The sequence below is a fragment of the Solea senegalensis genome, linkage group LG10, assembly GCF_019176455.1.
Source record: "Solea senegalensis isolate Sse05_10M linkage group LG10, IFAPA_SoseM_1, whole genome shotgun sequence".
NCBI lineage: Eukaryota > Metazoa > Chordata > Actinopteri > Pleuronectiformes > Soleidae > Solea > Solea senegalensis.
The window spans coordinates 3,406,533-3,422,150 of record NC_058030.1 but is presented as its reverse complement, the minus strand read 5'-3'; the positions used below and the strand labels follow the sequence as shown (position 1 = coordinate 3,422,150).

Below are 15,618 nucleotides of genomic sequence, written 5' to 3'. Positions count from 1 at the left end.
TTAATGTGTTTAGTTTTCTTTGCTCAGCTGTGACAACTGAATGTCTGGTTTGTGGAGTAAAAAACAACATTTGAGGACTCATTCTCTGCATATTTTACATGAAACTACTTGAGAAATCAGAAAAAAATACAATGAATGAATGGATTATGATAATTATGATTAGATTTAGCCCTACTGCACAGTGTCTGCTACGTGCGGCACTAGAAAACTGCAATTTTGATTCTATTTAAAAGCTTATAATGATAGATATGGGCTGAGAAGACACAACTTAAGATCCACTACCTTTAATAGCCTACAAGACATATTTAAATATATGTTACTGTCTCTTTAAGACACCCGAAGAGTGTTCCTTCCTGTATGTTCACTGGTAGCAGGTTCCAAACAGACAGCTGACCTCCCCCAGCGATGATATCCCTTCCTGTAATGTGGGCCTTCCGCAGTAGTGTGAGGTGCTGGCGACACCGGGCTGTCCTCAAAGCGGCTCCGGGGGCCTCAGACAACAGTGTTTGGCGCTGGTTCTCTTCCCCAAATCGCAGCGGTGTCACAGGCATGGAGGAGATACTGACGAGGGTCGTCGCACCGTTACCTACATACGAAACTAGAGAGAAATACCCGCCTCCCCCCGAATCAAACAGCTTAGACTTCATGCGCTTCTACACAAGTCTCGACAAAGAAGACAAACACAACTTCCTGTCAAAGCTCTCCAAGGACTTCGGAGTTGACCACAAAAGCGCCACGGAGCTCGCCGTGAAGCTGCTGGACACTCAGCTGCGGGACCTGGCGACCATTTTGCAAGTTGAAGACAGGCTTCGCTACAGCTTGACTCCCCGTTATAAACAGCTGCTCAATCACATAAGCAAGGTCGAGGGCGGAGTGAAGTTTCTGGTAGACCTCCGCGCCGATGTGCTTGAAATAATCTCTTCTAAAGGCAGCGAGAGCCCACACATCAAGGTAATGCGTTTGTTTACATTCTCTACGGGTGCTCGCTTGAGTCAAACCAGTGCGCGTTTTTAGCGTTTGGGGGCTGTAGGTGTGAGTGAGGCTGTGGTATGTGACTATTAACTCGATTAAAACAGTAGCCTGTCGTTTAAATAACAATCTCTGATGACTTGAACCCAAATTAAAACTGTAATATGTAACCTTTAAGCACTTAAAAGTTGCTAAATTAGTTAACACAGCATTGATAAAGCCCATTGTCTCCACACAACTCTCTCTGTGTTTGTCAGTATAGCAGTCAGGGTTCTTGAAATCCTTGAAAGTTTGTGAATTTGAAAAAAAAAAAGTTTTTGAAAATAGACATGGGTCATTGAAAGGGCTTGAATTGTGTGCAAGAAAGAAGTTGATATTTACGTCTCCCTTATTCATTATGACGCCACCTACTGTTTCATGCACTCGGTTAATGTCAACCAAGGTGTTGGAACCCTGAGCAGGGTTGAGATCTCATGTTGTCATTCCCACAAGTTTTATGGGAAGGCTACAGTTCCAGAAGTGAATTTTACTCCTCTAAAAGCCCGGTTATAATCACTTTGACGGGATAAACGGACTCTTGTCACACCTGCCCGCCCCTGCATACACCTGCATACTCTGTATACACACAAATGCTCCCTCAGTGAGGTATACAAACAGTATACAAATAATGTTCACATCAAAAGTCCAAACTCAGGCAGAATACTTATTCGTAATTCATGTAAACATAATAATATGAACTCAGAATAGGATTAGTAGTCGGGAGTATTGTTGCACATGCAATCATCTTGTTGTGTGTGGTATTTCTGACCAGCATTAATTAACATTAGGCATACGGCAGCCACCTACGCAGATCCAGAGCCATGAACTTCACCCTTATTATGCCCCCCTCACATGGTTCACATTTCACCACAGCTTGTGTGCCAGTGACCTTTGCTCCAGTTTATGCTCTGAACTGAACTGAATCTTGATATGTCGGGTTTTTTTTCCCTTTCCTCATAATAGTGGTTTAGAAAACAAACGGAACAGACGGAAATGACTGGAAGATTTTCCAATATATCCTGCATTTTTTTCTGCACATCTTTGCCAAACTGATCAACTTACTGTACTGTGCTGCTGCCTTCAACTGTGGCTTGAGTTTAAAGAGACCTTTTGACAACGTCTCAGTCTGTATATTAAGAATCAAGAGCCTCTCTGCTGCTGCAGCAGCAAGAATTGTTAGAGAAAGAAGGTTGAAAGAGTGCAAATCAGGCACGTTATGAATATTTTTGAATGACTCTTATGAAGACAAAGTGAAAATGACTTGAAAAGGAGAACGTGAAGGGAAAAAAAATGACATTCTCACACATGTGGCTCTCATGCTCTTTACCCCAATTTAGGTTTTTTTTTTTCAGCAACCTATTTTTCAGAAAAGCCACCTCTTTAGTCTCACTTACCTCATTGTTTAGTTATTCATGTTCAGTCAGGTGTAATTACAGTGATCAGTTCAGTTCAACTCTGAAATGTAGAAATTCCCATGCAGCCTTTGACATTGAATTGGAGTTTTTTATTTCTTTATTTTTTTTTTTCTGTCATGGGTTGTGCATGTTTAAGAATACACCCACTCCCGTCACAACGATGGCCTGTTTTTCTTTTCTCAGAAGCATTATTCATATTAAAACATGCTCACACTAAACTAAAGGATTGTATAAATGCTCTGTATCTGTACGAGTGTAATCATTTCCTTCTGCCGTAGTTGAGTGACAAAAGAACAATCCAAATAATGTGATCTCTTATGCTTGTGATTCATTTGGTATTAATATGATGTTACTGGGTTACATTTGCAGGAATGAAAAAGGGTCCAAGTTTAATAAATGTATTACTGCTCCTTTTAAGTCATAACCTGTTGCTATGGTTCTGTTAGTGGAATAATGATGGTAGCCCTGGTCTAATTGGTGTGATTGAGCAAAATATAAGCGCACATTCTTATCAGTGAGGTATCGTTATTCAAACTGCATTATTTAGTTATCCATATTTTTTAATAGGTCAGTGGACTAGTAGAGGTCATTTGTTTGATACTTTAGCAGTACTGACCTCTTGAATTGGCAACTTCATGATGGTATGGCTTTGAATGATGGCTGTAAACTTCTGGTGGACTCCCGCTGGCCATGAAACGGCAACGGTTAGAAATCGACCACTGGTTTATATAAAAAGATTTTGTGCTGGTGTATTTCTCTCTATGCCAAAGGCCAGTGGCAGCTCTTACAACACCTATAATAATAGACGTTATAGAAATTCAGAGTCAACAAAGTTTCTATTTTTGTATTGAAAGAAAAAAAACACTGTGCTGCTTCATGGTGGCCTTCTCTAAAACACCCGTGTCCACTTCTCACGGACACTAAATAAAATGTACACTTCTCTGTCAACAAAAAAAACACACCAGTGCAGAAATGCAAGAAATATCTGTCTGTTAATCACACGTCTGTCAGACTTGGTAGGCGACTCAGTCGCAGGGGCAGCAGTATGAGCCGTGCTGACTTTGACATCGTTTTAGGGCTGCAGTATTTCCTGGTTTCTTTGTTCTATGTAACAAAGAAGTCATTGAAAACTGAACAATTCTGGCTTGTGGGACAAAACAAGACATTTTAGAACATCATGATTTCCACTTTTGGAAAACGTAATTGCAACCCTACATTGTTTAGATAAAAAATGCAAGGGAACAGATGCAGGTGCTGTTTTACAGTTGAAAGCCTGTGTGCCCTTGATGTCACGTCATCAGTTGTTAAGGGCTATTGCCTTATATATTTTAAATGCTCCACTCCTGCTCGAAATCTATTAGATTTCCTGCTGAGACGTGTTCTAAATGTATGTAATAGCAAAAAACAGGGACCCACTGACAGCTTTTGATGCTTAAAAAGGTCTAAGGCTACCTTCAGACTCTGTACTCACTTGTACTCTTTGAATGCATTGGTTCCAGTTGTGCACACAGCGTGCTCTGGCTGTTGTTAATGCTCGAATTGATTGAGAGCAAAATGTCACGTATGAGGCTATTATTACGCGGGTGTGTCAATTTTATGTGTATAAAAAAAAAAAAACTTAAGAAAAGAAATGATTAGACTGTGGATTTTGCAAGCAACACTTCAAATTCTACTCTAGATTAGTCTCTCTTGGCTGGGTAATTGATTTGGAACCTTTGTCCTCGCATTGTATACCTACAGGCCCTTCATTCATTCTTCATCTGTCCACACACCAAGTAGGTGAAAGATCTATAAACAAATGGGAGATGTCATTGGAGTTGGGCTTTTTTTTTTCCACACAGCGCATCAGCGAGGCTATTTTCACCCTCCACAGACACCGACTGTCAGGTTGTCTGACAAGTGGCAGGCAGCCGACTAGTGTAAAGGTTCTGGCGCCGTCTGAGCCTGACCCGCACACATTTTGGCAGGGGGTTGAACATTTGGCTGTGGACACTCACACTCTTCCATTCTAGCAATGCAGTGTCTTATCGCTTTGTAGAATCACATTATAACCACAGCCCAAGGCAGAGAGGGTCCTTGTAGCGGAGGCTGCGTTGGTGCATTGACACAGCTCACACAGTCAAAAGCTTTATTTTCCTCCCTAATAGAGTGCAGGATTTTCCACCTTCTCTCGCCTTACCCGAGGTTTCAAATACTCATACAGCCCTCCGTTTCTAAAGACTTCCATCTTCTGCCAGGTCAATGGAGTACACATCTCTGTGTGGCCGCCTTTTTGTGCGGATCAGAATTGGCTGCCCACGGCGAGAGGCTGCACTCGCGCAGGCGGTTGAAGTGCTGCATTTTCTGCAGAAATGCCAGGCTGGAATTATCCACCATCAGAGATTATTTAACCTTTGGTGGCCTGTGAAGTTTGAGCAACACAAATACATGTGTATATATTTATATTTATATATATGTATATATATATGTATATGTATATATGTATGTATATATATATGTGTATGTATGTATGTATGTATGTATATGTATATATGTATGTATGTATGTATGTATGTATGTATGTATGTATATGTATATATGTATGTATATGTGTGTATATATGTGTATATATGTATATGTATATATATGTGTGTGTATATGTATATATGTATATGTATGTGTATATATACCTACATACATATATGTATGTATATATGTTTATGTATATATACCTACGACTATATGTTTATGTATATATATGAAAATGTGTGTGTATATATATATATATATATATGTGTGTGTATATGTATGTGTATTTATCATCACACGAGTTTTCTTTACATACTCTTGATTCGCTTCTCACTCCACAGGAAACTGTGGAGTCGTGAGACCTCTCAGCTGACTAATATAAGCTCTGATGGAGAGTTTCTCGACCTCTCCTCGGGGGCTTTCATACCATATCTGTTTTTGAGCTTGTTTGTATAAGGTATTATTATAACTGCTAAATGGGCATTAAAGCCAGCTTGAAGTGAAATCATCCTATAGAACAGCCAATATAAGCAGTATTTATGCGTTCGAGTATGTGTGTGTGTGCGTTTGTGTGTTTGTGAGAGATTTGCTTCAAATGAAGTCTGACCTTTGCGGGAGGACAGACCTGCTTTGAGATGGCAAGTTATTTATTGAAGTGCCTTCCCTACACCCATTGCAAGCTCTAACAAATCACCACTCGTAGTGTGAAAACATTCTGACTCCCAGGCGACCGGAGACCCAGCAAAGTGTGTAAAATATGGACCATGGAATTTTTAATAACCCATTTAGGCAAACTTAGGCAACTTCCTGTCAGGTAATAAGATAAAGCGTGTGAGGTCTCTCAATTAAAGAGGCTGTGTGAGGACTGTGTGTTTACCCAGTGCTTTAGAGAATACTTTTATGGTGTTTTATGTCTTTTGGATATAAAAGAACGAGAAAATGGTCTTCATTTTGCTACTTTTTCGATTGTAAAAGGATGTTCCCCAGAGGGCTGGAAACCTATTATAACTGATAATCCTTTTCATGTCTATCATGTGCATATGAGATAAACCTGCATACCAGTATAATGTACACTATAGCTCCCACTGTATAAAAGATAAGGCAATAAATCCCCAGTCTGTAAATCATGACAGTCGTATATAATGCGGTCACTGTTTTGATTGTCATTTGGAAATGGATGGAAACTCTAAACTCTTATCTCTCTCCTCTCTAAGGACCTGAACGGCACACTGAAGAGCTTGCTCTCCGAGTGGTTCTCTGTCGGTCTGCTGCGCCTGGAGAGAATCACCTGGCAGTCTCCGTGTGAGATCCTGCAGAAGATCAGCCAGTAAGTGCGTCCGTGCAGTCGGGAGTTTCGCTCCTTGTTTCACTCCCTCTTTCAGTTAATTGTAATGTTTGGTTACAGGCAAATTACACGGCATTAGAAATGACAGTGGATGCTTGTGCAGTGCATGATGACAGTGTTGCTCTATTTTTCCACTCGGCTTCAAACTTGCTGCTATGTTTAATAAAATATGTATTTTTTAATGAATAATAATACATTTGTGTATTCAGTATCCAGCTGTTTCACACAAAAAAAGCTCTGCTGAGTGGAACCAGGGAGCTGGTACTGAAAGTGCTTTTACTTTGACACGGGTTGAGAAGGTTGTCGTGTTTTCTGAGGGTTAAAAACGTATTATTTTACGTACTTGAAAACTTAAAACATTAATGTTTGATATGTATGATGATGACTGATGATATATAATGTCGGATAATAATTATTTATACAATATTTTTATCGCCTCGTTTTTTTTTTTACGAGCACATTTTGGTATATTTCATGATACATTGATAAAAATACTAATGCATATAAACGAATGTTTCTGATAATATGCCAGGCTGCAATAATCAAACCAACAATAATCCAGTTTGCATGACGTTTATTGAAAATAAATAATTAATTGTGGGTTTTTTTATACCATAAATACAACTAATAATAACAATAATAATAATAATAATAATAATAATAATAATAATAAAGGATTATACAATTTTTACATTTTTTTATGAATACTTTTTGGTGCTCTAGGCTTGTTAATGTAACTTTTTTGAATGCGCATCTAAGGGTTAAATCATAATTATGAACAGATCCCTCAAAGTGGAGGCTCAGTAAACTGTCAACTGAAAGAGTAACCGTGAGCTCTCCGTTAGGTACGAGGCGGTGCACCCTGTGAGGAACTGGACTGACCTGAAGCGCAGAGTGGGGCCGTACCGCCGCTGTTATGCCTTCACCCACGCCGCCATGCCGGGAGAGCCTCTGGTTGTTCTGCATGTGGCCCTCACCGAGGACATTTCGGATAACATACAGGTGAGAAAGTACTGTCGAAATTTTAATTTATTTAAAGGATTGCCTGCAAGGTCACTGAGAATGTTAGAATAATGCAGAATTTGCTCTTGCTTTTTTTCTATTTGTAGAGTATCGTCCGCGAGTTCTCAACTCTGGACTCGGAGGAGGACGTTAATAAGATAAATGCGGCCATCTTCTACTCCATCTCCTCCACCCAGGCTGGTCTACAGGGTGTCGAGCTGGGCAACTACCTCATCAAAAGGGTCGTGCGAGAGCTTCAGGTGGGTGTGGGAGAAAGTCAGAATGTGCAATAATATAACACTAAAACTCCAAATATTCGTTTACCAGCAGTGGATGGAAATATAAATGTGCATTTTCTTCCGAATAGGTACTCTGACAGATGTTTCATTTAAAATCTTTGACGTATTTACTAGAGAAAGGTGCAGAAGTCTTTGCTTTGGCTCCAGAACTCAAAACGGATCTAATAAACCTGTCCTGTAATACACTAAATCCCTCAGTCCTCTTCAAATGAAATTGCCAGTTAATGCTTGTAACAACCAAACAATGAAATCACACAATCAATGCTTTTTGTCAAGCTTTTCTGAGAACGAACCACTCGTTTTTATCTTCTTCTCACTGATCTTTAAGGGAACTAGCATTTTGTTTATGGAAAAAACCCCAACAACGATTGCTCGTTTAACTGCATCCAAATAAAATCTAAGACCTCTCAAGAGGAAGAAGAGGCTATGTAAACATCTGTTATCTTAACACAATAACCGTAAAGTATCCAGTTTTATCAGTGAAGCTTTTAAACCGCCCTGTCCCATTATGGCTAGATAATAGTGTCTTATCGTGACACATGTACTGATACAGCTGGAAGCTCCTGCAAAGCACCGCTAACCTCCTTCCTCGTGGTGTCGTATCAGACGGTGCTGTTTTGCACAGTGTCTGCACTCCAGGAATAAAATGCTTCACTCCAGAACTGGAGTCCTGACTTTCAGGAGTCGTGATTCGACTTGACTCGGACTTTGACTACATTTGGACTTGGATTTTGACGATGAGGACTTGAACTTTTTTTGTTAATAGACGGTGTTGATTTGGCACATTTTGAAATTCGGCGCTTTTTTCCGTCATACAGTTCCAGCACTACTCGACATTTAGCCATTACTTCATCGTACTTGCTCAGCGCGGGCATGCGTCGCCATAGCACGGCTGTGTGGTGCTGCTGCAGTTGTTTTCAGTGTATTGAACATCAACAAAAGATAAGTTCAGTACTTCCTGCATGAACGGAGCGCAGACTCCATCTGACACTGTGGGAACGGGTTGCGATTCGGCTCATGATCGCCAGATTCCATCAGTGCTGTCGTTAAATATTGAAATTTTAGATATTTTCTTGCTAAAATGTTGGCGATGAACGCACCCTGAAATTTATCATTGTCTTTGTTGTCATTTATTTTATTTTAATTTACTGAAATATAAACCTCCCACTCGTTTCACCGCTCACTTATACACACACGTGAATGCATGCGCGCACAAAAAGAGCAGCAGCAAGGCAATAATGAAATTTCATCCATCCCTGTCAACGAGAGCAGGAGCCCTTCATGTCAGACCACTTCAGCTACCACTTGTTAAACAATTGGATCAGTGAATGAGAAAAAATCAAAAGCCACTCTACCCAACAGATGGGGACCCGCTCTTCATACTGTATCCTACAAAAAGGGGGGGGGGACAAATCGCATATCAAAGCTTTAAGATGCTTTATTCGTACAATGGCACTTCAGTGCTGTGCAAACACTTTATCCGTGTTTGCATGGCAACACGCGGATCAATGAGTGTGCTTTCTGCTTCATTTTGAGGCTGTGAAAGCAGGTTATCGCACCGTGCTGCTGACAGTCCAGTAAGAAAATAGGTGTTTTATTGTTTTACTTTTCTTACACAGCCCTACAAAAGCGCAGAAGTACAAATCAGTGACACTGAGACGAGGTTTTCAGGCAGGCATTAGATATGTAACCGTGTCATATTCGCAGTGTTTAATATTCAATATGTGATTTATTCACTTGAATATGATAATTCGGCATGACCATATGGTGACACGTCACAATATCTGTGAAATGAAGTCAACAAAGTTCTCCTTTGAAAGGTTACATTCTTTTCACCGCTGTGCACCACTGTCCTCCTGTCAACTTTGTCTTCAGAGAGTTAACGTCCGTCCACATTAGTCACGAAGTAATGACACCGGTGAGTCGAAGTGCCAAAGAAATCTGTTAAAGAGTGATTTTTAAAAAAAAAAAAGAATACATACTGCAGATCTGTGGTGTCAAATTGGCGGCCCGCGTGCCATATGCGGCCCTCAATGCCCCCCACCTAATATAATGTGTTTAAACACAATATGATACTAAATTAGTTTGCTAGCAGTAAAGTACATATATATATATACACACACATATATATATGTTTATATATGTATATATATATGTTTATATATGTATATATATATGTGTGTATATATATATATGTGTGTGTATATGTATATATGTATGTATATATGTATATGTATGTATATATATATATGTATGTATATGTATATGTTTATGTATACATATATTTATGTATATACATATATATATTTATATATGTATATGTACCAAATATATCTCAATTGAAGTTCATGGTGTCCACAAAAATAATAAAAGAACATTCCGTGTTGTCGCTGCAGTGTCACAGGTCGTGGTCGTTTCACTTAACCACCACCATTTCCAAGTCTCACTTTGAAGGGAAGAGCTGTTCTCAAGAAAAATGAAAGGGTAGCCTGTGTGTGTGTGTCTGTGCGTGTGTGTGTGTCTGTGCGTGTGTGTGTGTGTGTACATTTCATCCAGAGCTCCCTGCAATTTTATGATCCTAGTGGGAATCTAACCCCTAACCCCGGCAGTGTAAGTGCAAGTCTCTGCCCTAGAGGCTACACAAAAACCACAACCAGACTTGTTTCCTGCAGAGGCCCTGTCTTCCTGACATTAAGGTGAGGAGAGGAGCTGCGCAGCCACAGAGGGCCCACTATGATGATGGATAGATGATGGAGTGGAAAAGAAAAGGTCATAGTTGTGATTTAAGGTGAGGGGAGGACGTCTTGCTTGTCTTTGTCGATTAGACCCAGGAGCACAGTTTTGGCACCACTCCCCCTTTTTTCCGCTTGTTCTCATTCTTGTCTTTCTCATCTGTCCTTGTTTCGCCGCCTTTTCTCTGTGAATTCCGTCCACTGTCAACATGCAAACAATAGTAGTTAAAAGCAGAGGTTGAAGTGATGATGACAAGATGAGAGGGAAACGCAAAGGGAGAGCGAGCAGGACATGCGGCGTAAGAGACGACCTGGGGTGAAATGAAGAAGGAAGAAAAGGAAAAACAACGTCGCAGAGGGAGGCAGATAGACGGCAACATGTCCCTCCAGGGGATGTCTGACACTTTCACTTTCATCTGCAGCCTTTCATTCTTCTGCCCAGCACATCACTCCATCACTTATCAACCAGACACAGGAGCACAAACACAGACAGGCAGAGAGAGAGTGTGTGTGTGTGTGTGAGAGAGAGAGAGAGAGAGAGAGAAAGAGGGAGTGTCTTGTGTTTTATGGGTGGCCTAGACAAAACCGACACGAGGAGAGGATGAGGGAAGAGGAAGGACAGAATAAGAGGGAAGGAGAGACTGTATCGTCCATCTCCATCACCGGGACAGGATCATGAGACAGCGGAGGTGATTTGTAGTGCTGTACCTGTCTGAGGGAGTAAAGGGTCAAGCAACAGCCTGAGCACAAAAAAAGAAAAAGAAAGTAGTGGTTAAATTTTTAAATGGTGAGCTTTGTGCCTCTAATCTCCTTTTAATTCTGCTGTTGCAAAAAGAGGTTCCCTCTGAATTCTAATGGGCATCAAATCTCTGCTGCCTCACGTCTCGTTTTCTCCGTCTAACATTTTGTTTTTTATTCTTGTCTCAAAGCGGCTTAACTCAAAGTCCTTCTTTTGTTTTTTTCTTCTAATCTTATAACACCTTTTAATTAAAGGAGAGTGAAACCGTTTTGGACTGACCTCACGTTGTGCTTCCAAAAAGATACATATAATAGAATGTTCACAGTATTGTAATCCCTTAGAAAACACATGTTTCTTATCATTTTATAGATTCACCCCTCAAACACCTTTTTGAAAGAGTCCATTGTGGATGAACATTGTGCGCCGTCACACATGAGCTGCTTTAATGACAGTCACTGGCAATTAAAAAAAAAAAAAAAAAAGGTTCATCATAGTTATTGTCTGGTGGCAATAGCGGCGTGATTGCATGCATGACGCGGCACTGGTGTGCAATTTTGTTGTGGAGTTTATGACCTCAGAGTGCCAGTTTCGTACTCGTCCTCCAATTCTGGTTCACATTTTGCATAAAAATACTCTTCAGTTGCTTTAAACACACTAACACGTAGTGCATAGCAAATATTGTACACATGTACATTAGATTCAGACCATGGTCAAATCGGTTTTTACCACAATATGCATTAAGCCTATCGTACTGTGGCACTTTAAAAAGCGGTGGTGTCAGCCAGTGTCATTCACACGCTGCACACAATTTTATGTCAAGAACAAGAGTTTGGAGTTTGAATAAAAACACAAAGATTTGCTCTGGAAAAGTGTCAGAAGTGAATTCTATTGCTAAAAAAAATAAAATAAACACTTCTTGCCCCTGGGCTGCCGCTGTGTAGACCCTTTCATTGTATACAAACATTCCAAGCCTCCACCAAATAATTCTGAATATGTTCTTTTGTTGCCCGTTTAAGGACCGCGAACAATAGCTAAATAAATGAGTACTAGCCGACGGCAACAGTCTGTCTGACCTAGCTTCCATAAAAGATTGGGGAGATGATATTAGCAAGTGGCCAGATATTCACTCTTACCGTAAAGCTAAACCTAGCCCGTACACGCGAGAAAGTCTTACAAGGAACTGTTTTTAGCCCACCATGTTTACTTGTCGACGCGCTAGCCGGCCGGCAGCTAACTACAAGCTAGCTACGACATAACAACATAACTTTAGGCAACATAGGTTTCGTATACATATGTGCACTGACACACATTTCTGTGAAATTCAGGCTTTTTCATCGTAATCTAACAGAAAACGCTGACAAATGATAACTTACATGAAATGAAGTGAGCACTACTCTGCAGTAGCATCACCACAGTCTTCTCTTTTTAATGCTTGGAGCCACAGACGATGTCTATTTATTTTTTTTGAAAGGGATGAGATCTTGATAGGGATTCTGAAGAACTTGACGCCATTGCTGGTTTTATTTTCACAGCCAAATACGCTACAAGTAGGCATCTGATGTGTCGGTCTGTTGTACATGTTCATGGTACGAGTGTGTTTTCTGACCCCAAACTGCACATTTCTGTGACGTAGCTCTCCAGAGGGTCTATACATAGTGTCATACTCTTCTGTCCTCTCATGTCTTCCAGAGCGAGTTCCCTCACATGGCCCAGTTCTCCAGTCTGTCACCCATCCCAGGCTTTTCCTCCTGGCTCCTGGGTCTCCTCAGCCAGTACAGAAAGGAAAGCCGGGGCTCCGACCTCCTCTCCGAGCAGGAGTGGAAGGAGGTGGAGCAGGTCACCGTCTCGTCCTCGGGAACCCCGTCCGCGGACGCCCTCCGCAAGCTGATCGGCACCAGCGAGTGGCTGCGCTCAGAGAGGCTGACCCGTGTCCTGGAGCCCATCCTGATGCGCCTCTGTGCCTGGTACCTCTACGGGGAGAAAAGACGGGGCTACGCTCTCAACCCGGTGGCCAACTTCCACCTTCAGAACGGCGCCACCATGTGGCGGCTGAACTGGCTCGCCGACACCAGCCCGCGGGGCGTGGCGAACTCGTGCGGCCTCATGGTGAACTACCGCTACTTCCTGAACGAGACGTCTAAAAACAGCTCCCTGTACCTGCAAAATAAGGTTGTGGTGGCGTCGGAGCAGATCGTCGGACTTGTGTCGCAGTTTCAGAAGAACAGCAAACTGTGAGGGAGAACAAAGACGAGGAGACGCCCAACAGATGTCACAACATGTGCACTGACTGAACTTTGTTGTCATTTCATTCATCTTTCATTTAAATGGACATTGGTTCATCTTGTGTTTGAACTGAACTCGCGCTCGTCCCTTCTTCTCTACACTGAGAGTATCGGCTTCATCTTTGTGGCCCCCCGATGCATTTTTCCTTGCAGAAGGTGTTTGATGTTGTGTAAGTGTTTTCCAGGCTGAGAGGGACTGTAGCTAATGGAGCGCGAGACATCCATCAGCGCCTTTCTATGTTCGTGGATAACGGTGTGTAATCGTGTAAAAAGTGAGTGCAAGCTACTGGAAAAAAATGATGTTTAGATGCGTTGTGTCTCACTGCGAACACGTTGTAGAATTTTGATTATTTTTTCTTTCTCTTTGGGTTTACACGCACTCGCTGGCGTGACGTCTGTGGAAATATTTATTTCTTCTAAAAGAACTAAACGAAAGCTGCCTTGTCTTTCCACCGAGTGTCATTTATCACTGCTCATACTTCACAGTTGACTGTGCTAACGCTGATCCACTGAGTTGGAGCCTCCAATCAGGTGGTAGTTTTCAGATAATTTTGACTGCACACACACACACACACACACACACTACTAACCTCTCCGGAGAGCCATCGCTGATGTTCTAACTACTCTGTACAGGTGCCAAGCAGGGCTCATACCAGCCCACACCCCATTGTTGTGAAATAATATATCACAGCAAGTTGACTGTGAAATTACATTTTATCTCTCCAGGGAGCCAACCTTTCTTTTCATTTTTTTCATTCTCTCTATCCCCCTCCTCCTCTGCCAGTGCTGCTCTGTGTCCTAGAAACTAATGGAGTGAGAAATAAAGTTAAAAGTACAAGGCTAGATTGATGGTGTTCAGTTGTGAAGGGGGTAGGAGGGAGGGAGAATAAAGAAGCATAAAAAGGACAGTTGTTTAAAGGATGCCCTTGAGAGACAGCGTCGAGTGTCTCTGGAGATATTTGAAACAATAAGGGGCCCAATACATCTCTGTGCACTGATGCACTGTGTGTGTGTGTGTGTGTGTGTGTGTGTGTGGACCTGGCGAAGAGCGACTCTGTCAGCGATGTCTCACAATGGAGAAGGATGAGCACTGTGGTGTGGGTTGCCATGGAAACGGCACTGACATATTCACACACTTGTTTTGATTCACCTTTGCCCAGACGTGACTGAAGGTAGTGACCACAGAGCGAGCGAGAGGCTAAAGTCCAGTAGTTTTTAATTATAAAAATCCTAATTTATTATGTCACACAGCAACACTTTTCTCCAAAGCAAGTCGGTTTGGTATTTCCACCGGGACCGAGAAGACAAATTGCTCACATGGCAAACGGTTAACGACACTGAAATTTGATTTATAGACGTCCGCCACTGCTAAATGAAATGATACAAACCTCCACCGGGGAGACTTTTCAGCGCATGAGTCAATTAATACAAATAACTGATGGGAAGGCTTTTAATTATTATTTTTTTTCATAGGTGCTGATGATAAGAGTGCTAATCATGTCCACGTTCCCAGTGTTAAATAGAGGTAATTTGAAAACTGCTGCTCAAACGACCGCTGTCTGAAAATTCAATTACATGACGAGTCCTTAGCAGCAAAAACACGATGATGCTTTAAAACATCGGGGATAAAAAAAATGCAGTGAATTTGAAATGCAATATTTGAGCTTATGTGGCTGCACTGGCAGTTTCCACAATGGACTTTTGTGTTTTGTACATTTTAAGGTGGTCAGTAGTCCTCGTGGAGACCAGAACCTGATTTCTGAGGAAGTTTAGAGCTAAGATTTGAACTGTAGTTAGGTTAATTATTTGGTTATGATTACGTTTAAATAATAGGGAGTGAGGACATTTTGGCTGGTCCTCACAATCTGTCAAGACATAAGTTGTAAGGTTAGGGTTAGAACTGTGTTTAGATTAAGAGTTAAAACGTCTGTAAAACTGCTCTGGTTCACTTTTTTACCATCCACTTTTATACATTTACTCATCAGATATTACTCTACTAATTCTTCGATTAAATGAGCTACTATCATACGATTCAAAGGTGATTTTCACCCTAATTGATTTGGTTTTTTTTCTGTAATCTCACGTCTTCACTTTCTTTTCAGACCAAGATTTTACATACAGACCCTGTAATTGTGAAGACCTACTCCATTTATTTTGACAGGAAAAAAAAGGCCTGGTATGGAAGAGGTTAAGACGAGGGGTCCTGGGGGCCAATAGGCGTCTAGTCTGGTCAAGAGGGGGCCGGTCTCGAGAAAAAAAGTGGATAGAAATAACATTTCAGTAGCAGG

The 15,618-nt window shown here is 41.3% G+C and overlaps 1 protein-coding gene across 1 annotated transcript; it reads left to right on the top strand.

Annotated features, from left to right (window-relative positions):
• The first annotated feature begins 344 nt into the window (after nt 1-344).
• Nucleotides 345-13,776, top strand: mlycd (malonyl-CoA decarboxylase). Its single transcript, XM_044035835.1, has 5 exons — nt 345-951; nt 6,146-6,258; nt 7,122-7,278; nt 7,386-7,538; nt 12,738-13,776. The coding sequence occupies exons 1-5, from the start codon at nt 406-408 to the stop codon at nt 13,281-13,283; spliced, it is 1,515 nt and encodes a 504-aa protein (XP_043891770.1). The 5' UTR covers nt 345-405; the 3' UTR covers nt 13,284-13,776.
• The last annotated feature ends 1,842 nt before the right edge of the window (nt 13,777-15,618 follow it).